The sequence below is a fragment of the Suillus discolor genome (assembly GCF_016758755.1).
Source record: "Suillus discolor strain FC423 chromosome Unknown F5147scaffold_3, whole genome shotgun sequence".
Lineage (NCBI taxonomy): Eukaryota > Fungi > Basidiomycota > Agaricomycetes > Boletales > Suillaceae > Suillus > Suillus discolor.
This window is the reverse complement of record NW_024541250.1, coordinates 1,231,101-1,253,992: the sequence shown is the minus strand read 5'-3', so window position 1 is coordinate 1,253,992 and position 22,892 is coordinate 1,231,101. Positions and strand designations below refer to the sequence as shown.

At 48.7% G+C, this 22,892-nt stretch overlaps 7 protein-coding genes across 7 annotated transcripts; 2 read left to right on the top strand and 5 right to left on the bottom strand.

Annotated features, from left to right (window-relative positions):
- Positions 1-584: 584 nt before the first annotated feature.
- F5147DRAFT_668296 (clathrin adaptor mu subunit) lies at positions 585-2,840 on the bottom strand. Its single transcript, XM_041435343.1, has 11 exons — positions 2,755-2,840; positions 2,493-2,698; positions 2,305-2,417; positions 2,094-2,244; positions 1,902-2,031; positions 1,712-1,846; positions 1,491-1,651; positions 1,269-1,444; positions 1,150-1,220; positions 709-1,096; positions 585-658 (listed from the first exon to the last, which is right to left on the bottom strand). The coding sequence occupies exons 1-10, from the start codon at positions 2,790-2,792 to the stop codon at positions 931-933; spliced, it is 1,347 nt and encodes a 448-aa protein (XP_041299229.1). The 5' UTR covers positions 2,793-2,840; the 3' UTR covers positions 585-658; positions 709-930.
- A 488-nt stretch (positions 2,841-3,328) lies between these two features.
- Positions 3,329-5,591, top strand: F5147DRAFT_668293 (uncharacterized protein). The gene is made up of 9 exons (XM_041435342.1): positions 3,329-3,534; positions 3,589-3,630; positions 3,678-3,713; positions 3,762-3,868; positions 3,918-4,195; positions 4,274-4,462; positions 4,515-5,068; positions 5,120-5,241; positions 5,292-5,591. The coding sequence occupies exons 1-9, from the start codon at positions 3,371-3,373 to the stop codon at positions 5,423-5,425; spliced, it is 1,626 nt and encodes a 541-aa protein (XP_041299228.1). The 5' UTR covers positions 3,329-3,370; the 3' UTR covers positions 5,426-5,591.
- A 1,253-nt stretch (positions 5,592-6,844) lies between these two features.
- Positions 6,845-8,880, bottom strand: F5147DRAFT_668279 (kinase-like domain-containing protein; the record flags this gene model as incomplete). The annotated part of the gene is made up of 7 exons (XM_041435341.1): positions 8,786-8,880; positions 8,462-8,738; positions 8,176-8,404; positions 7,943-8,125; positions 7,793-7,864; positions 7,359-7,741; positions 6,845-7,285 (listed from the first exon to the last, which is right to left on the bottom strand). Coding segments are annotated over exons 2-7 (1,395 nt in total), but the record flags the coding sequence as incomplete, so codon positions are not given.
- A 405-nt stretch (positions 8,881-9,285) lies between these two features.
- F5147DRAFT_668273 (poly polymerase catalytic domain-containing protein) lies at positions 9,286-12,503 on the bottom strand. The gene is made up of 21 exons (XM_041435340.1): positions 12,134-12,503; positions 12,022-12,076; positions 11,889-11,970; positions 11,737-11,839; positions 11,588-11,690; positions 11,517-11,534; positions 11,363-11,463; positions 11,278-11,306; positions 11,175-11,230; positions 11,078-11,124; positions 10,927-11,024; positions 10,807-10,873; positions 10,726-10,758; positions 10,352-10,673; positions 10,248-10,298; positions 10,160-10,194; positions 10,100-10,111; positions 10,022-10,044; positions 9,858-9,971; positions 9,652-9,799; positions 9,286-9,603 (listed from the first exon to the last, which is right to left on the bottom strand). Exons 1-21 carry the CDS (start codon positions 12,416-12,418, stop codon positions 9,541-9,543), a joined length of 1,845 nt encoding a protein of 614 aa, XP_041299226.1. The 5' UTR covers positions 12,419-12,503; the 3' UTR covers positions 9,286-9,540.
- Positions 12,504-16,803: 4,300 nt separating this feature from the next.
- Positions 16,804-18,815, bottom strand: F5147DRAFT_198033 (uncharacterized protein). The gene is made up of 2 exons (XM_041428536.1): positions 17,474-18,815; positions 16,804-17,424 (listed from the first exon to the last, which is right to left on the bottom strand). Exons 1-2 carry the CDS (start codon positions 18,651-18,653, stop codon positions 17,114-17,116), a joined length of 1,491 nt encoding a protein of 496 aa, XP_041299225.1. The 5' UTR covers positions 18,654-18,815; the 3' UTR covers positions 16,804-17,113.
- A 148-nt stretch (positions 18,816-18,963) lies between these two features.
- On the bottom strand, positions 18,964-20,340 carry F5147DRAFT_564881 (uncharacterized protein; the record flags this gene model as incomplete). The annotated part of the gene is made up of 6 exons (XM_041430736.1): positions 18,964-19,511; positions 19,568-19,639; positions 19,690-19,737; positions 19,794-19,825; positions 19,871-20,117; positions 20,172-20,340. The coding sequence occupies 6 exons, from the start codon at positions 20,338-20,340 to the stop codon at positions 18,964-18,966; spliced, it is 1,116 nt and encodes a 371-aa protein (XP_041299224.1).
- Positions 20,341-21,428: 1,088 nt separating this feature from the next.
- On the top strand, positions 21,429-22,696 carry F5147DRAFT_750479 (ATP7, subunit D of the stator stalk of mitochondrial F1F0 ATP synthase). The gene is made up of 6 exons (XM_041440160.1): positions 21,429-21,631; positions 21,698-21,737; positions 21,796-22,022; positions 22,085-22,189; positions 22,249-22,330; positions 22,383-22,696. The coding sequence occupies exons 1-6, from the start codon at positions 21,602-21,604 to the stop codon at positions 22,418-22,420; spliced, it is 522 nt and encodes a 173-aa protein (XP_041299223.1). The 5' UTR covers positions 21,429-21,601; the 3' UTR covers positions 22,421-22,696.
- Positions 22,697-22,892: the final 196 nt, after the last annotated feature.

The following is a 22,892-nucleotide window of genomic DNA, read 5'->3' as shown; positions in this document are numbered from 1 at the left end:
AACGTGTTTGCACGTCGCAGAGGAAGAATACAGTCTCGTCTGGCACAAGCTTCGAAACTGCAGGCATAGTGACACAGATAAATGCCACTCAAAGGTTTACGGTTACCGAATACATCAAGGTAGACCAAAAGTATGCTCACAGACGCCTTGTGGTTGACACGAACGAGGTATGCTCGAGACTCGCCGAACGCCGGCTTGTAAAAACCTTGCTTTGTTGTTTGGTGGGGATAAGATTGATTTGAATTAGCCAGCACGTCCTTGAGCAAGTAACATCTTCGCCTGCTTTTTCTGCTCACTGTTCTCTTTTACATCCTGTTCCTCGTTGAGATCAAAATCAAACCAGGACCGGTTAAAGGGCAACAGGACAAGAAATCACAAAATTCACCAAATCGTCCCAGGCCCGTTCTTCCTATAGACCCATCTGCGAACCAGATCTTCATGACAGAATGCCAGAGTTTGGGTTATGCTCAACAAGAAGGAACAACTGCCCTCCCTGATTTCAAGGTCCGACACATCACTTAGCTGATTTGAATACGGCTGCGCGCCGAACTCTTTTACGCGGCAGCAATCAATTTCGGGAATATGTCGCTGGTATATCGCTTCTCATTTCATAGGCTGGCCATCTTGTTTCAATTGACGAATCAAATACAATCCGGCACTGTTCCGTGACGATGAGGCAGCTCTGACAATGGAAGCAGATTGGCTTACCGAGTATAATTACTCCCGAGAAAGTGTCGAAGCCCTGTGTCCGCCCCAATAATATCATTGGAATGCTGAAGATGTTCACATGCAAGCATCCGAGAACTTACTACTGTGAACAAAGCAACTCATCACGGAAGCAATTGTGCCAGCTCTCAGAGGACTCGTACAGTCTAAGTCTGGACAGTGCAACTCTTGGAAATATACAAATTAGCCAGGGTCCTAAGCTGGCTACCATCTCCACTCGATCGACCCTTTACTGCGCATCCGGACTCCCTTGTACATCTTGTACGTCTCGCTTGAGAGCCGCAATTGATCGACTTTGAGCGAAGAGAAGCTGTAAGAGGGTATCTCGAAACGTATTTGGAACGCGTGTGCTGGACGCGGGGCCTTGATTCTGGGCAACTATAAGCATCACACATTCGTGAAAGTTATTTCAAAGCTCCTTACTTTGACGTCCATGAACCTCGAAGAATCCAGCTCCCCGAAGACCGCATATTGAGAATCTCCCATTGGAGCGTCTAAAGGGAGTGATTTTTTGGACAGCACGAACCACCGGCAAAGCGTACCTTTGTTCTCGAATTAAATGACCATGATCCATCTGCACTTCCCACAGATCCTACGCTAGAACCCGCACTTGACAGTGTACACTGCGCGCTGGTCGCATCTTCTCCGAGATAGAATTTCAGTTCTAGATTCTCCATCACTTTAATCAAACGCGAGGTTAACGTGAGTGCGAATGTTCCTGCGCAGTGTCAGTTACGACTTAAAACATCAGTAATCAATTTTACCGCCAAACTCTCCCATGTCCATATTCGCTTTGAGAGACAGTGGTATGGGCACATTGCTGACAACCGCGCTTTGTGGTGGTCTATACTGATAGTCTGCGAGAATGAAACGCCCCTCAGGAGGCACAAAAGATAAGGCATTGTCGCGGGTCCATTTCTGTAACCTAAAGTCGAATTAAGAATTACTGTCAGTGCGAGGATGATAGATTCGCAAGACCACTCACCGTACACATGGATGAAATGCACAGTCCGTCATCACATTAGGATTCGTGAATGTCAACGTCAAGTCGGGTGTCCCGGAAAGTTTCGAGTTGCTCTCAATTTTGCCGAAAACGTTGCTCACTAACGTTGTACCATTCCTGTATTTGAACGGTTTCAACAACAAAGACGGGCTGATATAAACCTCGAGCGTACTTGCCGACGATGCCTCGCATTTCTTCAACGACATCAAAAAGGATCTCGTTGTGGTTGTGCCGAACCCCAGCTTTGCGCCATGGTATCGGCGATGTAAAAGCTCCACTGGCACCATTTGAACCGAAAGAACCTATGTTATCGAGAGTATGTTAAGGCAGTTTTCAACAACTGCGAATGAAATAGGTGACTAACCTCCTTGTCTCACGCTTGGAACTCCGGGAGTAGCTGGCGATACCGAGGCGAGAAGCTTCGAGATTAAGGAAGGCGAGAGTACTATATCGCTCAACAAGTTCGGTGAGGTTGTCAGTGGGTGGCCAGACGAATCAAGCGTTTCCTCGAGAAGCTGCGATTAGATACACATTCAATACGAGTAAACATCAAGGGTAAGAGCACGTCCACGAACCTGGTATACGATGTCAAAGTTATCCTTGAGCGTTGCAACACTGACTACGCCAAAATAGTCTTGGAGTATTTCAGTGAAGGCGTCGAGAAAGGCGAATGCAATGAGGGGATCCACTGATAGAGGATTGTTAGTTGCTGCCCGAGAAAAGCCCAAACGCGCCGTTTATGACTGAGCTGCGGACCACTCACCGTCTCCACTGATGGTCGCAAGGAATCTCATCCCGCCAACCTCAACATGGCAGCATGCACTGGAACACGATAACTCTTCAACGTAGATAACCGGGTCTACGCTACCCTCGCGGGGAGCCTTTGCTAGCGCGTTGTTTAACGCTTCGATGTGCAGTAAGGGGTACGCTGCCGGATAAGTGGTGTAACTGGATTGGATGATGGGACGTCTGTATGCAAAATCTTGTGATTATAGTAACCAATGAGCAAAGATGATGAACCATACCCCGTTGGATCTAGGATAATCAAACCGTCGATAGCCATGGGCGCGATATGTAAATGGACTTGACCACGACACACATAGTCTTGCCTAACAAAGCGAACTCATCCAGAAAAGGATACCAGTATATTTATTATGTTCTCTGACCAGGCTTTAACTACATAATAGTGGTACTACACGGAGATAATCTTTTTCAGTCGAAACCTCTCAGAAAATGAGGCAGATGAGCTTGATATGAGCTGGAGCTTGCTCGGTGATGTGCGACTGATAAGTTAGTCACGGGCCGATGATATACTATCGATGAACGCTCTGTAGATATGTCGACCTAATCGACCGAACTACTAATTCCGAAAGCTGGTCTAATAGTCGCCTTACAGACTATGTTTAACTTGATGAGACTTGCGAACCGAGATTCTCGGGGAACAAGATCACCGCGGATTGTGAGGCCTTAACCCTTGAGGGATATGATTGAGATTTGAGCGAGGATTGGTGGAGTCTGTAAGAGAACGTTGGTGTCCAATAGCATAGTGATCGTATTCTTACTATAAAGGGGGTTTATTAGCTTATCTTAGACTACTCACACTGTCTCGCGCTAACCAGTCCGTTTCTCTCCTGTCCCGCCATGTCACACACCACCGCGCTTCATGGCAGCGCAAAGGAGGATATCCTCCAGTCGCTCTACAACCAATTCACTATCGATGATCAGCGTCTCTTCAAGATCACTCAAACATTTCTATCAGAAATTTCCGATGGTTTGTCCAGTTATGGTCGTCCCATGGCGATGATGCACGTTTCCCTGCTTCCAAGTTGTGTCTTGTTCCTGATCTGATTGTCAGATAGTCCGACCTTCGTAAATGGTGTGCCAGATGGTTCCGAAACGGGGTATGTGGACTACCCTACATATTGCTGCACCTGACTGAGTATCCTAGAACGTTCCTCGCCCTCGATCTTGGTGGGACTAACCTGTGAGTACAAAACTCTACCATCTTTTCATTTGCCTTATGGATTGTCAGTCGCGTTTGCGAGGTCACTCTGCTCGGAGACAAGACCTTCTCCCTCCGGCAGCAAAAATACAAAGTCTCTGAGGCCCTCAAGACCGGTGAGGCGACCACTCTTTTCGGTGCGACCTTTGTCCTTTCCCTCGCCATTATCGTTTAATATTTTCCCAGATTACCTTGCCGACTCCGTGGATGCCTTCCTCACGGACACCCCTTCCCAAGACTACGACTCTCACGTATCTCACGCTGACGAGGACAGTCCATATGTTCCCCTGGCCCTCACCTTCTCCTTCCCTGTGGAACAATCTGCTCTCGATTCAGGCGTCCTCCTCACCTGGACCAAAGGTTTCTCTGCAAAAAATGCCATTGGAAAGGACGTCGTAAAACTTCTTCAAGACGCGTTTGACCGGAAACACATTCATGTCAAGTGTGTAGCTCTCGTCAACGACGTCAGTCAATATTCCTTCATCTGCAGATCTTAATTTTGCACGTGACCGTATGTACTGATGAGAGACTTTTCGTCACAGACCGTTGGAGCTCTTCTTTCACGAGCATATACGTCTGGCGGATGCATTCTAGGTGCTATTTTTGGAACAGGAACTAATGGGGCTTATGTCGAGGAAGTCTCCAAGATCACAAAATTAAGCCAGAACCATACAGTTGCCGCAGGTGGTGAAATGATCGTGAACACCGAGTGGGGCGCTTTCAACAACTCTGTGAATTAACTTCTTTTATCCCATCACTTTGATTACTGATGGCGAACTGCAGCGAAGTGCCTTGCCAACGACTCCATATGACAATAAGTTGGACCGCGAATCTATTAACCCACGTTTCCAGGCTTTCGAGAAATTCATTTCGGGAATGTATCTGGGGGAGATCACCCGAAACGTGATTCTTAGTTTGATTGATGCCGCTCCGCAACCCCTCCTCTTCGGAGGTCGATCCTCGGTTCCACTGAATAAGCAATGGGGACTGGACACTGCAGTTCTCAGCGAGATCGAAGAGGCATGGGAAGGTCTTGGGAAGTTCTCTCCACCAGAACAAGGTTCCCCAGAAGCTCAAAAGGCGGAAAAGTTACGGCGGATACAAGGAATACTGGCGCACCGACTAGAGTTGTCGCCGCCTGACATTTCCCTCGCGGATGCGGACATCGTCAGACAAGTGTGCAATCTGATAGCATCGAGGGCTGCACGCATGAGCGGAACGGCTGTAGCTGCTATACTGGTTCATACTGGGAGAGCACGGCTGTGGGTCCGCGGGGAGCAAAGTTCTGCTGGGCTGAAGGACGAAGGCAAAAGGATTGGTGTTGGGGTAGATGGAAGGTAGGAGTGGTGCCTTTTCTATTCAGTTTTTGCTAACCAGGATGTGATAAGCTTGGTCGAGTTCTATCCCAACTTCCAAACCAAGCTGCGAGCATCGTTACGAGCGCTTGTTGGTCCCGAGGTGGAAAGCCGTGTCGATATTGGTATGGCCAAGGATGGAAGCGGTGCGGGTGGTAGGTCTAACCAATTCAGCTCTTTGGCCTCCATTCTGAATTTGTCCCAGCCGCCCTCTGTGCGCTCGTTGCGCAGAAACAGAGTCAAGCCAACCATACAAACGGCGCATATGAGTACGACCACAAAGATATTAAGGTTACGCCGCCCATCGAAGTTGCATACATTTCCTCCTTGTCGCGGTGAGAAGAATCCGTGTACAATTAGAAGACAGACGATAGGATGTATAATGCTGGGCAGTATTCATTTGTGTATCGAATCCGTTAGACTGTTGTTATTTTGCTAGACGCTTGTACTATGTTTGAGTCCGTAACATGTACGTTCAAGTTATCAAATCATTTCTTGATGGTTAGTCTGTTCATCAGTGCATCAGGTTCGAGAGAGTTGGCACTCAAGTACTCATGCATGAGTCACAACCCATCGACCATGTCCCTTGATACCCTTGGCAATTCATATACACGTGACACCATTCTTGCAAACCTCCCGAGACTCCTCAATCTCCTTACCCTCCCGCAGGTCCCATCGCCGAATCGTCTTATCCCCCGATCCGCTGATCATTTGCTAAGTGCTTGCCGTCAGGAGAATAGGAAATCCACGAAATATCTTTGTACTCGTGAGAGGAATATTTCCATGCTTGATGTCCCTCCAAGGTTATGACTGGCGTCAGAATCGATTTGTTTTCTGTTGTATCGGGTTGCATCGAGCTGGAAGCCATCACAGCTACATTGGCCAGAAGATGTCAGTTAATGGATGTGTTCGGTGAGTTCTTCTTGTGCTCTGTAAGGCTAGGCTTGTCGTTGGGTCAATTTAAACTCTCATTCGCTCGAAAGCTGTTGCACTTTGCTGCTCCAATCAGTAGTCAGTTCCTCCGTGCGTGATGCTTACATGGGATTTGGTCTTGCCAGGATGCTAGGAAGGACGAAGAGTGATGAAGGGCACAGCCTCAGGTATGGGCGCGTCTCATATATTTACTCTTCTTCATGATGGCCGCCGTGCATCGTACAGCATGTTCTTTTAAAGTTCACGGTGAGCACGTCGGCTTAGTACCTGAGTTCCCATAATCAGTACATGTACTGTTGCTGGCTAAGCTTCAGCATTCTACCTTTTGTGTAGCGGTTATGCGCGTGCGGCAGTCTGTCCTACTTACATTCACCCCGGGCCCGAGTGCCTGAGTTCATCAAGCCTACCTCTCCCTTTCCAGTCCGTCCACAACATTTCTAGTATGCCTATATATGTCGTGGTGTATATAACACCGGCTTAGATTCGTGTTACCTATGTTATCTTTTGCCTTTGGTTTTGATGGATCAATCTAATCGTCCTTGCTCAAGCCTGAGGTGCCGCACAGCGAGTAGCTTATCGCTATTGCATCAGGAACATTAGATACGGAATTACTGTTACCAGTAGACCAACTAAATTTTGTGTAGCGTTCGCATTCATCACAATGTCATTTACACGTTATGTAAGTCCAGCTACCCTTTCGGCAGTAAACTTTGACAGATTTCTTGCCGACAAAACCCAACTAAGGAGTTCGGAATTGAAAGTATCAATTGCAGGTTGGCATGCACATTGTACAGTATGGCATCACAAAGCTCTCATGAAACGCACATCGCGAGGCATCTCGACATCAACGATCAGGGGCAGCAGAGGCAACCCAGCGTCACTGTCATCCACACCCGCCGTCACAGATGAGCTCAGTTCCATCTGTAAACCCCCCCATTGCGAAAGGTCCGAGGCGAAATAACTTTCGGGCAGAGCGCGTTTATAATCGCTCGAGCCCTGGTCAAGGTCAAGTTCCTCGCGACGCTTTTTGACAGTTTGCCACTCGTCGTACCATGCTCTGCGTCCTCCCCATTCGATGGGCATGCCTTCCCCATTACCACGAGAAAAATCCGGGCCAAATGCAGTGATCTTGACAAAAGGATGTTGGTAAGCAATATATCGGTCCAGGTACGGTAACGTGTGTGCGAACGTGTGATTACCAAACTTCTGGAGGAGGAGATCGACGTCGGTTTTGCTGATCGTCCAGTGAGAAGGAACAGGTTGGACCTAGATAGATCAAATCAGCTTGGCTGGTTTAAGTACGAGAGGGAATATGAAGTTCCTCGCCCGGGTAGCACACAAATCGCATCAGCCGAGGAAATATGTAGCAGTAGGAGTCAGAGAGCGGCCAAGCGGGACTCGGCGTCAAACTGCCCTCAGTAGGCGAGGAGGAGATGGGAACAACATTCATGTCAGTGGAAGAGAGGACTCCTTGTCCGATACAGACGACTACAATACTCTGGAGCTTGCTTCGTTCGTCTATTCCAACTCGGAGAACAACCGCAGGGCGGACCGCTGTGTCCCATTTTTCAGGGGAGAGACTGGGATCCCGACAGAACAATGGATCACCCGCTCGAGCGCTGTAGCCCTCAATAGTTGTGCGAACATCGATTTGGCAGCATACAATTTGTCCAGGGCAGAGGGGAATGGTGTCCACGCATATACGGGGAAGCGACGGAGAGTCTATGAGGAGCGCTCAGTCGAAAGAAAGATGTTCAGTGAAAATCAGCAGACCTGACGAAGCCTCAGCCGGAATATTCCAGTTGATTGTAGCAGGATCCAGCAAGCCAGCCAGTGCACGGGTTTCTTGTATTTGCAAGCGCAGCAGTTAGTAGTCTGGTAGTTGATCAAACTTCAAGCTGCGTGCGTAGTCGATCATTTGACCAAAGCAAGGTAAGCCATCTGGGGACATGTCAGCACCGCTAAATTGCTGCTTTTTGATTCTAACTTGAACTTCCTGATTCTTGCTTGTTCCATGCCGAGTGTTGTATGTCCATGGAAGGTCTCCCCGAGCAAGACTGAGGAGCGTATAGCCAAGAGATTCTATATCGTCACGCGAAGCTGATCCTACAGTCCTGTCAGGTAAGAGGGAAGCATATAATACTGGGCCAACTTGCGAATGTGACAATGGATGTTCAAACTGACGTACTCCAGCGTACCAATGGCATGCGATGTTAGGGGTTCATCCGTAGAGAGGTTGGGTTGGGCCTCATGTGCAATAGCCCGGGTGAGCCCAAAGTCGACCAGATACAAGCGCTTGGGATCGGTGGGGTGGAGGATGATGTTCCCGGGTTTGATGTCGCAGTGGACAAGTTTGTTCTTGTGTATGTGTTCGAGAGCCGAGATCTAGCGCAAGGTCAGCATGAGCCTACTGATGGACTAGAGATGGCTCATGCTACATACCATCTGATCAGCAACCACTAAGGTGTTTGCTGCAGGTAGAGGACGGCGTGCTTGTACTTCACCAAGGTTCATCCCGAGGAGCTGCATAGCAAGATACTCGAAATGCTCCAATCGTCCATAGGGCGAAGACTTTTGGAATGGAAGGGTGCCCCTGCAGACGCTGCAGAACCCGTCGCTCATGATCCAAGATGGTGGTTTTGAGTGCAAGAGATGCTCGGGATTTCTTTACAGCCATGATCTGATCGGTGACTACTCGAGTGGCCTTGTACACCCGTCCCTAAGAGAATGCCAGGCATAGAATGACGGAGGACAGCATGGGCGTACAAAGCTTCCCTCGCCTAGTAGATCATCAGCCCGGAGACGCCATAACTCCAGAACTGTCTTAGTATTTGCATTCTGTGGAAAAACAAGGGGCGTGTCCATCACGAAATCGGGAAGTTCATGGCTCATCGAGGACGATGCACTTATTTATATTCTCATGAAGACCTGGAAAGTTGTCTATGCTGCGAAGCCAACGCTCGTTAATTACACCATTGTCCCAGGAGACGCCGTCTACTATGTGGTAAGTTTCACCAATTCAACATATCTATACTAGCTGATCAGATACACTATAATACAATACGTCTAACTTGCAACTACAATAGGTAATGCATTACTACCCCACGAAGTGGTCCATCCATGTATGTAGTTAGTACTCTAGCGCTATGAAATTCTGCCAGTTCTGCCCACAACACTATTAGCGAGTGTTGCCACTTTAACTGGCCCTATAGCTTATTCTACACAATGAAAATTGGGGTTTTTACTTCTCACAGTGTATTGACAATAGCATGAATAGTGGCAGGCAAACGTCACAATCAGTGACAAGTATGCGCACAGACCAACACTCGGCCAGAGCCAAGTGTGAGCGTTGTTTAAACCTATTTAAACTTGATACAAAGGGATGGGTATCTTCCTTCGATAATAGCACTGAACTCTTCTTAGGGGAGATCAATGAATTCATGTCTAATGGAAACCATCAAGTATAGTAGTTCCCAACAGAAGAAAAGTGAGGCTACATATATGTCCCGACTCAATCTTACTCAATCCATCTTTACCATGAGCAGGTACCGCAAGCGGATCTGGGATGGGTCATAGACGATGTACTAGCGAAATGTGAGCTGACACAGTAACATTTCATCGCAATCACGAACCTCATTGTACATAAGAAAGGCACCAGGGGGGTTGACCTGCGATGCCTCTCCCTTGGGCATGTAAACGCCCTCAAGTTCTTTGTGGCCAAGCGCCATACCAGCATCTTGCCAATTGGTAGGTTGTACCATACCTACCCCTTTCGTTGCCCTGGCGGTACGAGCAGCTTAAGAAGCCTGCATGCGGAACCAGTGGAGATTGCACTTACAACTTTTTGCTTTTCTTGCAGTCCTCATCGGCATTGTAATTTGCATTGTTCATCTCGAGGAACGGTTTTGCAGCCACCTCACAGAGGAGTAACACGCCTATTTTGTTACTCAAGCTATCCATCAAGGTTAGTGAGGCGCCCTTCGAGAATGTTGCATTACTCACCTAGCGTAGCAGTAGCCTGCAGACTGGAATGGGACAGACATCAACCATCGATGCTCGCAAATGCCCTTCCAAACTTACTTTTGACATCATCTAGGCAACAGGTTAGTTTATGGTATGGGACAACAATCAAGTACTCACATCTGCAAAGTAGACACCTTTGCCAAACATGTAGCCTGAATTGTATGTCAGTACGCTGTACGTGTATAAACAATCTTCAGTGACATACCCGTAACAGGCGCCTCCGGAGGGGCGATACGAAGACCCTGTTTGAGGATACCTGAAGTAAAGCTGTGAGTCTATGACTTGCGGTATATTTCGCACATTTCTTACCAGCGAAGTTGGTCGTCCTAGAACCGTGCCACAAGAGCATCCGATCACCAGCAGGAAGCTTATCGTAACCCTTCGCTAGCCATGCAGAAGTCTCTGCCCCTCTCTCCACCCTAAATGCATGTAGAACTGCCGACCTGAAGTGATGCGTCTGTCCATGCGTGTCGGAGATGTAACGTGCGAGAGCATTGAATTCCGAGCTGTCTGGAGCGACAGGATCCATCGAATTGAGACCCAGCGAGCGGAAGTGCGCGTCCAGCGGGTTAAGTGGCTTCCCGTTGTCGTCAACATTGATGGAATCATTTATGAGTTTATGGGCGATTTCCTGACATGACACACGGTGAGCCAATCAATATGCACGAATACGGTTCCCATACCATGTCACCCAGAGCGTCGACGAGATTCAGTTCCTGTGGAAATGTAAGCATAAGAGTTGCGACAAAGCCCAGTTGTATTACCCTTTTCAAAAGATCCTGGTCTCTGATTACAGTGGGCCTCGTGCGCCCAAATACATGAGGGATTATGCTGCCAAAAACTCGCATCAGAGCAATAAACACTTAAATTTCCACTTGACACACGAATAGTATTCCGAAGTAAGCGTTTCACAGGCGGTTTGGAAGCCACCTAGAGACTTTGCCATGTCGCCATCCGGATGCTCGACCACTTCCGCAAGTTTCTGAAATCGTTAAATCGATACTTCAGACAAATATTTCGTGGCGATGAGCGAACCTTCAATGCTGCAAACCCATTGAGAATCGTTGACTTTGCGAGTTTGCCTGCAAGACTGTAAATAGTCGAACAACTCCCATCAAAGGATGTGATATACCAAGTGGAAGCTTATTGGCGTCATAATTCATCGACGACAAGTGGGCATCAATAAGTCTACATAGATCAGTTGACGCTATGAGAATTCAGGCTACGACACTTACTTGGATGAGAAGATAAGGTTGCAGAATGCCTGCCACGACCATTGATTGTATTAGCGCAGGTAAGGAAGTTGTTTTCTCTAATTACCTGCAACTCAGGTAGCAACTTGGATTCCGGAACAGGTTCATCTTCTTTGGAGTTGCTGCCACTGCTTTCCGCCTTGCTATCTTCATCCTCGAATACACGTTCTGGAGAATATATCAGGTTACTCCTTCGCGTTTGAACCTAAGAGTGCGTTTACCTAACCATGTATATTTTCCTGATTATCCGGTGTTCATGTGAGGGTTGTACTTCCAGGAAATAACCACTTACCCTTCGCAGCCACCATGCCAAAGCGTTGAGGCCACGTAACTCCAGATTTCGACCTGAACTGCTTCTTAAACTCGCCAATGGCAGAAGCAGATGGCCATGGTCCCTAACATAATCAGTTTCTAGTGTAAAATTCAAATGGTGGGACCAACCTTGATTTGGCTTGCACCGTTCTCACCAACGCGGCCCCAACGCGTATAGAGGGAGCATTGGGTGTCATTGCCAATAGGATGCAGCAGTTGTATGACATAAAATCTATGTGCCTGATGAGAACAAAAAATTATTCATGCACGCGTGTGCTCACTTGTTCTTGTTAGAGCCAACCTCAGTTTGGTTGAGCATTGCATCCCAAACACTTTCAGCATTCGAGTAGACTTGATGTGTTACTAGACATGCCGGTCATTTCCACGCTCTCGATGCGTAATTATAATACTTACAAATGAGACCGGATGTTGGGTCTACCGGAGCAGCACCTCGTTTTACAACAGTAACCTGGAAGTTGAGAGGTAAGCATCTGGCTGTATGACTTATGGGGCATCCAATACTCACCATCTTCTTCGCTTCTGAGTCGCTGTCCGCCTTGTTGTCACTAGTGTCATCGTCCTTGTGCAGCTTGGCAATTTTAGAAGGGACGGTATCTGCTTCATCATCGTCGCGGACGCGCTTCTTGGATGATTTTGGCTTGGAGACGGGTTTTGCTGGTTGGGACACGGGTTTTGCTTTAGAAGCAGGTGCGGCGTTTGTCTGCCTCGTGGCAGCCCTGGTGGAGCGCGATGACACTGGTATCGGAACGCCAGCGGCGTCGGTGGAGGAGATGGCTTTCTTGCGAGGCATGGAAAAGTTGAGAAGAGATGAGAGTAGAACGGAGAGGATTAAATAGTGTGCCCCTATCACTGACTCGAACGGGTTAATTGGTGTGGAAGTGTGGAAAATGATGGTGCCCATGACCACCACGCTGGCACGCTCTACATACACCGCCCTGAGGACTTATATGGAGATATCCCGACGCCCGCCCTGTCACGTGAGATAGGGGTGTTCTTATTCCAGAAGCACGGTTCGCTTAAATTATTTCGGTTACCGGTAGGAACAGGTTGTACATGAGGGGGAAATTTTCACAGAAGAACCACGAGCTTTAGATCAAGGTCTTCAACACCAGCTTCTTTGAGGACGTCTCATGTGTACACATTTTTTGTTTGATGCACACACGACATTTGGTGTGCACTGACCATTTGGCAATAACCTCGACGTTCCATAACTTCACTTTCCCGTCCTCACTTCCGCTAGCAAGTGGCAACAGTCTTGCCATTTGGAGATAATACCATGGACCACACTCCTGCATCATTCTCATCTCGCCAGTTCTCTCTTGTACGTATAATCGCTCTCTAGGTCCCATAGTCGGAGTGAGCCGTCCACCGAACATGTGATGATCCGTTATCCTCCAGGCAGGTGCACAACACCGTTTACCCATCGGGTATGACCTTGCAACGTCTGACGTGGCACGGTAACCAACATGCTCTTGTACCTCAGTGTTCAGGGAAGACATAGTCGGCGCCCAAGATTTTAGTGCTCCGCAGCAACCGATTGTAGCCTAATATATGCACAAGAAGCCTTCCGGGATCTTGAATTATCGGGCAAACAGTATGGTTCGTGGTGAGTCGGCGGGTCTGTTTTATTGTAGTCAATACGAGTACACAAGACATTGCTGATGAGACAGCAGGAATTCAATATTCAATCCTCACCTAGAAGACAGCTTCGGTACAATATATGCACGTGCAGCGCCGGTATTCGAGAATGCAAAAGATCCTTGTGGGAATCCGCAGTCGCCTTACAAGCAACACGTTCAAACGAACTGGCCATCAGAAGGCATCTGGCTGGGAGTTGAGGAAGTTGGGAACCCACGTTTTTAAGGCTCGTCCCATTCGTGATCTACACAGCTTATTGCAAGCACTCAGATCCGCGACCGGTGCTATATCCATCTTCCTATACGTAAGGATTACCTCGTTGGTTGTGGCACACATTCGACAAGGTGCTGTGTTCCTCCCCACTTTGCACGTCTCATCCAGTCTGTTTTTGAACTCGATGTCATTAACTCTTCCAGCATGTTTGTAGGATATGAAGCAGCGCCTGTATCCAGGTGGACTTATTTGTTTTCTAAAGAGGTCCCTGTTCACATCGAACAGTTGACAGGACTCATGGGTGTTACCACCATCCTCCCTCTCGAAGGTACGTTTTTACATTCTGACAGTCCAATTGACCTCAAACGGTGCATAAGAGCATTTATCGTAAGCATGGATTAGAATAGCACACTTAAAATATCATTTATCTGCACTGTTACACACTTGCCGCATTGACTGACCTGCGGTACCGTTTGGGCACGATGCAAGCCAGTAAAGTCTTATCGCGAGGATAATCGAAGACATTAGCCGTCTGGCTGAGAGCTCGATGCTAGATCAGGCCGTTCTTGAAAATCCCCATCCATTCCATTGACGACAGATTGACATTGTCAGGTTCGAGGAATACATGCGGATGGATGCGCGAGCTGTGTAGTAAGCACCAGCCAGGACACGTTTCGATAAAACCAAGACTTCATGACAGGGCGTTGAAAGCAAGCTGAAATTGAGGAAGCTGTGCAAATACAAATACACACATTCTCAGCGGGGACAAGGGGATGACAAAAATTACAAAAGAACCAGATGCAAAGATAAGATAACTTTCCATATGCTGCAGTGTTAATGCTCATCGACGTGTAGGGGGAATATACAATAAAGAAATAGCACGAAGTGAACTCGCAATAGAAGAGGTGACTGCATGGTCGCTGCACCTGATGCGGTTGTACTAGTAGTAGGAACAGGAGGTGCCGTGGATGTTGAGGGGACGGCAGGCGGTGTCGTGGACAACCCCTGGGCGTGCGTTCTACCAGCATACTTGGACAGTATTTCAGCTCATCGAAAGTCGGCTCGAAACGTCCTGTGCTACTGATAAACCTGCTGAGGTGTGGGATGGAGATCGAGGTGGCGTCACAACGGAGAGCATTGGCGAGGAGATGGCGTTCCTGTCTGTATTGAGGGCAATCAAAGAGGTCATGATGGATCGTTTCCTTAGTTCCGGGGCATACGGGACAGTCAGGTGTGTCGCTCCTGTTGATGCGGTGGAGGTGGTGGTTGAGTGGGACATGGCGGGTGCGAAGCTAAACTGGAGATGTGTTTCGGGAAACCGTCGACGAGTTTGATGTATTTTTCGGACGGAATTGATGGGTCGATGGTGCGGGTGCGTGCATACCGGGGGGACTTCTCCCATAACGCTTTCCATAGAGCTCTTGATTTGGTATTCTGAAGCGCCCCTTAGTGCCGACGCGCTGTTCTGTAGTCGGAGACCTCTGAGGTACTTCGGGAGTAGGTGTGTTGGGCTGTTGTACTCATTACCTTTCAGCGTCTTTGGCCTCTTTGTCCGCTGATTCGTTTCCCACCACGTTTGGATTTTGGTTGCATCGTCGGAGTTGTGGTGAGAGTGGAAGAGGAACGAAAAGCGCTCGAGAAGAGGGGCCCGAGTACTGCGAGAGTCACAGGTTCCCCTGAGTTGAAGAGTCCATATTCAGGTGACGACCACCGTCCAATACCCTCAAAATCACCTTTGCCGTTTAGTTTCTCCATCGCCCGCTGCGCAATATATAGTGCGCTCATCAAAGAAAACGAATGCGAACCTTTGCCAATACCCGCCTTTCGGTCACGGCCGACATACAACCTGGCGACATACCCGAACGTATCGAAAAGCTCACGAAGATCGGAATCTTGCGTATCTTCAGAGATATCGGTGACACAGTGTGGGAGGTCTTGGCGAGAGCTGCCTGTGTTTCACCAGGGCAAGGAGACATATTGATGGTGGTCCAGATTCGGCGCCAGTCGCTCCGCCGGCTGTAGGTGCAGGTACGTTAGCTGCGTCATCAGCAGGCGGTAGGTCTGTCCGTGTCCATATCACACTGTCAACTAGATGTGAATATGACTGTATGTCGCGGCCCGAAAGCACAAATCGCGAGAAGTCTGTGTATAGGCGCTTAGCGGGCCGGCGGCGCAGTGGTCCAAAACATACTGAGTGCGGAGGCTGTCAGCGATAACTCAGGATGCCTCGAAAAAATATGGAGGCGCAAACGAACCTAAATCTGTTCGCCGCCCCATGTCTCGCACGACATGTTATTTCTCATCGCAAAAGCGTGCACATACCATGAACGCAATAGCGGAGAGCGATAACTGTACGGCGGATACTGGGCTCCTCGACGTCGTAACATTGGTTCAATCAAGGCTTCTACGCTTGTTTTTACTTCCTTCACGACGGTCCATGTGTTCCTTGCCCGCTTTAGAATCGTCCAGTCGAAGATCTAGCAAACGCATGGAAAATGAGTTGTTTTTACATAAAATAAATTGCTTATCCGCCTTATCTATTTGGCCGACAGAATCCAATAGCCGACCACGTATCAGAACCTGGCTTAGATTGGATAGTCACCACCGTCACGCTGACTTGGGAGGGGGCAGGAAGTGGTACTATGTCACAAACGCGCGCTTAGCGGAGGATGTACGTACGTCCAACGGAAAATGATACAACTGGCAGATAGGGTGACTCGCGCCAACTTCTCGTCACAATCCGCATAAAGCGATCGCGCCACCAGGCCTCGAGGCCTCAGGGTCCACAGCCTATCAAATATGGGCGCAATCAGACCACAGAGAATTATCAACGAAGGGGCGTCGATAATGAGGTTCTGCGACTGTGATAGTTCGTCCCACAAGGTAGTAAGTGACCGACTCACTGGTAATGATTTCTTAAATCCTGGGGACCGAACTGCCGCCAGGCTGTAAGAATGGAATATTGATGGATGGACGCGGATACCATGTGATAACTGTCGGAAGTTCGCGGGCATGCTGGCACATTGTCCGATATGTGGACTTATGCGGCACAACAATATCAATATGCATCTGTGTACCTGGTTGCAGTCAAGCGACGGAGGTGTTTTGCGTCTGGGACAATGACTTCATTTCCCTGACTTGTTATACAACCGAGGGCAGCGCATTTCATGTGCGCGCGCCGATGCCTCTGTATGTATTCAGGTCAGGATGTACAAATGTATGACGTATGTATGATATATTGCCTACTTCACAACGTACAAGCGAGGGATACAATTTGTATTTTCTTCTGCGGAGTGTGTAGGTCGAGAGGTCGAGATAAGGGGTATGGCAATGTGCTAAGCTGTGCCGAGGACGACGTCGAAGTGGTGCCAATGCAAGCGATGGCATCGCGGGCGGTAGGTAGAGACTAGTGAGAAATAGAATGCTAGGGATGATGCAAGGACTATGCAAGAGAAAGAGCAGGGAGACGCAGTGATATCTTTCTCGTGTGTTAACGATGATGCAAAAATAAAGATAACGACAATCCTACATCCTACGCGGCGCATATTCGTAATGAGCGGTGCCGACTCAACGTGTAGCGCAACACATCATGAAACGAATAGTAGATCGAAGGACGGCTGGAGCTTCAAGGCATTTAGTACCCATAGCTCGCGCGGCCAGAGGTGGCGGGTGCGCCCTTGGCAACAAGATTCATGTTCATGCTGATGGGTTGGCCATTCGTGGCCACGCCATTGACCGCTACTGGTGGTGGGCCCACTCCTGGACCGACAGTCGGTCCCCCTGGTCCAATGACGGCACCTCCAACGAGGGCAGATAACCGCGAGATCTCCTCGCGTGATGAGACAAGGGCGGATGTCAGCCGCTCGTTCTCCGTCTGAAGATACTCGACCTTGGCCTGCAATGATGCAAGCCATGCCTTTTTGCGCTGTCGACACTTTAAGGCGGCTACACGGTAACTCAGTGACCTGAAGAGGAAATCTAAGGAAAGGCAAACCTTGTCTATTTCGTTCGAGGAAGTTACGTCTCTTCTCTTCCTCTGTTTCGGGCTTCTTTGGCTGCTTCCGCCCACCAGCGTTCTGAGAAGGTGGTAGGTCGTCATCATCCTCGTCCTCCTCATCCTCCTCATCATCTGTGGATGCTTTACCACGACCGTTGGTGCTGACACTGGTTACAGTGTTAGCGCGTGCGCGTTTAACGGGTGAAGTATGCTGCTGCTGAGATTGGGCACGGGCTGTGGGAGCAGGTTGGGGCGGTGGACTTGCTTGATCGTAAGATTTGCGCTTTACACCACGTCTTCCGTTAGTTGCATTTGCAACATTGTTAGCACGTGCCTGTGCCTCTTCGCGTTTCGTAAGCTCCTGATGAGCTTGAGAAAGCAAATATAAACCATTTGCAGCCGTGCTTGCGGCAGAGGATGCGCTGAGGTAAGGAGGATCACTGTTTTCCTGATTAGCAGTGACGGATGTGGATAGGTGAGAACTAGTTGTGGGAGCATGTGTGACGGAACTATATTGCGCTGAAGAGGAGTTAAGAACACCTGTGATTGCGCTGAGGGTGTTTGGTGTTATAGTCGCGTTTGAATTAGCGCTTGCATTATTATTCATAAGCGCCAAAAAAGCGGCAGTATTCGGGGAAGGAGGGGGGAAAGATACAGGACCCCCTACCAGGGGTGTCAAGCCGGTGCCTGGTGTCAATCCTGTGCGGGGTGTGAGACCGGTGCGGGGTGTCAAACCAGTTCGGAAAGAGGTGTCAAAAGGTAAATGGGATGCGGAGTCTGAACCTTGCTGTGGGCCGGCTAGCATGGCGGGGGAGAGTGGACCAGCGCGAAGAGAGTTTGCAAGAGATGAAGAAAACTGCCAACCATAAGATTGATCTGTAGTAGGAGATGCTATGGATGCCAAAGGGGGTAGTACTGGTCTCGGAGAAGTAGACCTACCATCCTTTGAATTTTTATTCGAAGCAGCAGAGGGTGGTCTGTCATGTAGAGATACTGGACTAGATGAATCACGTTTGGATGGAGGGGAATGGCGGACATGGGATGGACGAGAAAAGGACTGCTCGAATGGGTTAGGTTCGAGGTCAAAATCAGATCTAGTCTGCCTTGCAAGAGGGGGTTGTGGCCTGACGTCAGGGGAGTTGGATGTATCACCGTTTTTAGGTGGAGTAGCGGACATGATGACGAGGTTTTGGTGGTCAATAAAGTTTTTTTACAGTATTTTACCGATATAATGAATATTCGGCACGAAGCCAACAGCTCCGGTGTGTCCTTTGTGGCCCGTGTGTAATCTGCTCCAATTTTTCTTGAGGTGAGGTCAGAGGAGGAATGACGACGTCTGACGTAGTCTCGTGTTATATTGAACTTGAATCGGAGTTCTAATAAACGCTCGATAAACCCAATCATTTGCTACTTTTAGAAGATCCGACGCACGTCATTTCTTCCCCTGTGCTAGGTATTCCTTTTAAATATTATTATACCCCTTAACCTCAATATGGGTATCTAAGTCCCTCCTCCTGCACTCCTTCCCTTGCTGCGCACTCATCTAAGTAGTTCAGTAGTATATCACCATACATTTTACGCCCTTTGTATACCCCAACATCGTTAGGCCAACTTCTTATGGCACTTGCAAGCCGATCAGCCACTCCTCGCTCCCGAGCCAGTTCCTCGATCTTGAACAGGTACGTCCGAATCCCAAAAACGATGGCTCCTGTGCGAGGAAGTCGACGCAGTGTTTGCCTCTCCGATCGTAGTCGTAGTGTCGACGGCGCGAGGTACGGTGCAGGTAGTGCACCATGTCCGTGTCCATGCAAAAATTCATCCTCCGGTCCGTTCGTCGATTCCGACCAACCCAGTTCTTCTGGATCAATATCGGAAGCGCACTCTTCCTCGACGTCCAGTCGTGCCTCATCGTCGCCATCTGACACGTGCGACGATGGCTTACACACTTGCATAAAATAATTATTTCGAATAACTGGCTTGTCCACCGGCATCCGTCTGAAAAACTTTTCCATGCTCATCTGCAATTTTTCCTTGACTTTGCGCCCGCCGGTATCAGCGTGGACAAAAATAAATATGATAAGTCAGGCTTACACCGTGGAACGTTTCCTGAAATATGTATATCGTCCAGGGTCATTCCGATCTTGTCCCGCATGCGCCAGAATCCTGAGAAGATGATGTCAGGTGCAATCTTCGTGTTCGTTGTTTGCACTTACCTGGAATGCAGATCGCTCCTCCCTGGAAATAGTACTTGCCATCCGTGCCTGTGTGAACAAACGTTTTCAGATTTATTAACCAAGGTAGTGTAGAAACCCTATACCCTCGATCATGAGTGCCACGTCTTCTTGTATACTAACAGAAGGTCAGGAATGTCTGATATAGTGACACGGTACTCACAGCCCTGCAGTAATCCTCATTGCCTCTTCGCCCATTTCAACACCATTCATACCCTCCAGCACCCCTAAATCAAATTTACCTCCTGTCTCAACCGCTTCAATAATTTGCACGGGCTGTTGTTGTCCCCAAGCGAGCGATACGCCACCAATTGACGGCCCTGGCACACCGTTCGGAAATCGTGTTACCCGGAAACTCGAGGGGTATCGCCGTGGAAGGTACTCTGCGAGCTCATACACGAGCTCCTTTGCTGTAGCTTATCAGCAAAGATTCTACCGTTCCGTTCAAAGGAAATAACACACACCTGCCCATGCGCCACCCTGGACCTTGACAGATTCGTCTTCTCGGGCGGGGAGAACGCGCACGGCGTCATGCCCGCGCGTGCGAACGCGGAACTTGCGCACATGCTGCCAGTGTGGGTAGGTTGAGTCCAGTTCAATCCATTCGCTCCAAGGCATCGTGCGAATACCCATCGTGATTCTGCATTCGCAAGAGATGACAAAATTCATCAGCCATGAGTGCGGTCGGGGGGGTGGGTACAAAATGACGCTACAGATCATATTCGCGGATTGTATCCACGTGCCGCGCACGCGGACTCGTGCGCCAACATTTGGGCATCACAAACGAAACAAAGAAACAAGTAAAGTACTTACTGATATTCACCATACCGGAATGGTCTGTACGGTACTGGGCGCACATCCATCAGTGGGAAGGAGCACGGATCTATTTCGGGATAATCAAATTCTTCCGCGATCCATCCTATTAATTTGTGAGCGTCATCACATGTACCGGAATGTTTAAACATACCGCCCGGTTCCCTATTCTTGTTTGTCTTTCCATCTTTCTCGGTCACGGGTGACGTATGAGCAACATTCGAGGATGTCACAGGCCTCTTTCTCGACTGAATGAAACTGTACGTCAAAACAATCGCTGCGACAGCAAGGAGAACGTTAGGTAACAGTCCCATAGCGCGAAACTGTTCGACAACAGCAATGGTAGAAGTAAACCCGTCCATCCAATAACTCGGGCACGCTGGGCGTTCACATACATCTAAATTAGGTCAAGGAAAGGGCGTTACTTGACTCACAAATGCGTTGTTAGCCCAGGTTCTCTGTCTCACACAAGCTCCACGGCTCTCGATCTACGTCTGCGCTCCAGAGGAAAAAGGGTCGAGGAGAAGGTCATTCGTACGTATTGTTTTTATAAGGGCAGCGGCGCAAGATAAGGGTGTCAGGTGATTGGGAGACGGTTCGTGTGTCTTATCTGAACGGGCCGTGCTGTCGTATTACATGTACTGGTGCTTCTTGGATCTCACACTGACTTCGATGGTTGCTTCAACTTGAAGGGACATTGCGAGCTGGATGTTCGAGACATTATTTCAAACTTCACAAGTTTTTACAAGACTATCATTGAGCGCCTGCCTGCAGCGAAACCAGGTTCACCTCAGTATCTTCTGGGGAACTTTAGATGCAGTATTTTGGAATAGAATCTTGGTGTAAAGCAGAGGAGACCATGGAAAATGAATAAATGAGGCATTGTTGTACAGCTTGGACTTTGCACGCCGCCAGCACGCGTCTGTCAAGTTTCGTCAAGAGTCGGAATAAACGGGATCGGCAATTCCCGGCCTTGCCTCCGCTCGTTTCAGTCGTCCTTTGCAGCATTATTATTTGTGGGTAGCCAACGCGTGCCTCTAGTGTCCCAGCTCTCGCATTATTTCCCGCCTTTCTCTAAACCATGGCATCAAAAGCAGCAGTAGCCGCGGTTGTAAGTCTCGTTTTTTTCGTACTCGGTCGCGTTCACCATCGCTCATCTTCGTTTCCTCGCTAACAGGACTTCACCCGTATCTACTCGACACTTGGGCTCGGAAAAGGCATGAACCTCAACTTGTAAAAGGCACAGCTGGGCTGATAGAGGTTCTGAATTTGCAGATACCATCGCTGCTCTGCAAGCATTCCGCAAACGGCACGGGGATGCTCAACGTCTCCAGTCGCAATATGCATCTCAACCCACCACTGTTGACCTCGCGCACTACCGCTCTGTGTTGAAGAACAAGGCAATTGTGGACGAAGCCGAGAAGCTGTTGAAGGAGTTCAAGGTTGTTACGTACGACGTATCTGCCCACGTCAAAGCCATCGAAACTTTCGAGGCCAAAGCGGTACGACCTCTATTTACTCAAGGTTGTGGTATCGTGACTGAGTGTCTTCATGATCAACGCAGGTTGAGAAAGCCCAAGCGACAGCCGCCCAGATTGACGTGGAACTCAAGGAGTTGCAAGCAACGCTTGCTAACATCGAAGAGGCTCGTCCGTTCGAAGACTTGACGGTACGTCTTCTCCTCTTATTCTTGGGATCTATTTTAATTTTGTTTGTTTACTTGCTTAGGTGGAGGATGTCGGCAACGCCCACCCACGGATACTGGAAGCAGTCGAGACCATGGTCCAGAAAGGCAAATGGACTGTACCTGGTATGTTCACCGGATTGTATTCTACTTCATTTCGCTTGAGCAATGCTTCCAGGTTACAAAGAGAAGTTTGGCGACCTTTCATTGATGTGAGCAATTGCTGTAACCTATATAGAGCGTTGCACCCCGTTACCTGTCGTGATTGTGTCTTGAATTCTATATACTGGACAGACTATACCTGTTCTGGTGCTTATTTCTCTGAACCCTCTCGTTAAGATTTAGAGTTACCTAAACGCGGACTAACGATAAAACAAAATTGATTAGCTCACTACGTTACTAGTACTGATTTCTGCTAAGTCAGGTACTGGGAACGACAGTACTATTACGGAGGTCCAAAGGTCAATACTAAAGAGTGTACTTTGAAGTCGAATCCAAAAGAGGTCGAGACTCAATGAGAGGCAAAACTTACTTGTGGTGACATAAGCATACATTTATGTCGGCGTGTGACGCACTGCCCTTTGACAAGCGCCTCAAACATCCACTGCTTTAGAGTGCCACTCCGTATAAGCCTGTTTTGCACTCGCAAATTCAAGTTTCAGACTTCCACAACGGTTTCAAGGCCACC

Excerpts from the sequence above, each read along its gene's own strand:
- F5147DRAFT_668296 (XM_041435343.1), bottom strand. The coding sequence starts at position 2,792 with ATGGCTATCGACGGTTTGATTATCCTAGATCCAACGGG. Across the intron at positions 2,245-2,304 it reads ACTTTGACATCGTATACCAG|CTTCTCGAGGAAACGCTTGA; the intron begins GTTCGTGGACGT and ends ATCTAATCGCAG. Across the intron at positions 1,445-1,490 it reads GGACATGGGAGAGTTTGGCG|GAACATTCGCACTCACGTTA; the intron begins GTAAAATTGATT and ends GACACTGCGCAG.
- F5147DRAFT_668293 (XM_041435342.1), top strand. The coding sequence starts at position 3,371 with ATGTCACACACCACCGCGCTTCATGGCAGCGCAAAGGAGGATATCCTC. Across the intron at positions 3,535-3,588 it reads GGTCGTCCCATGGCGATGAT|TCCGACCTTCGTAAATGGTG; the intron begins GCACGTTTCCCT and ends ATTGTCAGATAG. Across the intron at positions 3,714-3,761 it reads GATCTTGGTGGGACTAACCT|TCGCGTTTGCGAGGTCACTC; the intron begins GTGAGTACAAAA and ends ATGGATTGTCAG.
- F5147DRAFT_668273 (XM_041435340.1), bottom strand. The coding sequence starts at position 12,418 with ATGCCTCGCAAGAAAGCCATCTCCTCCACCGACGCCGCTGGCGTTCCG. Across the intron at positions 11,971-12,021 it reads CCCAACATCCGGTCTCATTT|TAACACATCAAGTCTACTCG; the intron begins GTAAGTATTATA and ends CGGCATGTCTAG. Across the intron at positions 10,874-10,926 it reads CTTACTTCGGAATACTATTC|CATAATCCCTCATGTATTTG; the intron begins GTGTGTCAAGTG and ends AGTTTTTGGCAG.
- F5147DRAFT_198033 (XM_041428536.1), bottom strand. The coding sequence starts at position 18,653 with ATGTCCGCTACTCCACCTAAAAACGGTGATACATCCAACTCCCCTGAC. Across the intron at positions 17,425-17,473 it reads CCTCGAACGAAATAGACAAG|CCGCCTTAAAGTGTCGACAG; the intron begins GTTTGCCTTTCC and ends GTTACCGTGTAG.
- F5147DRAFT_750479 (XM_041440160.1), top strand. The coding sequence starts at position 21,602 with ATGGCATCAAAAGCAGCAGTAGCCGCGGTT. Across the intron at positions 21,632-21,697 it reads AAGCAGCAGTAGCCGCGGTT|GACTTCACCCGTATCTACTC; the intron begins GTAAGTCTCGTT and ends CCTCGCTAACAG. Across the intron at positions 22,331-22,382 it reads AGGCAAATGGACTGTACCTG|GTTACAAAGAGAAGTTTGGC; the intron begins GTATGTTCACCG and ends CAATGCTTCCAG.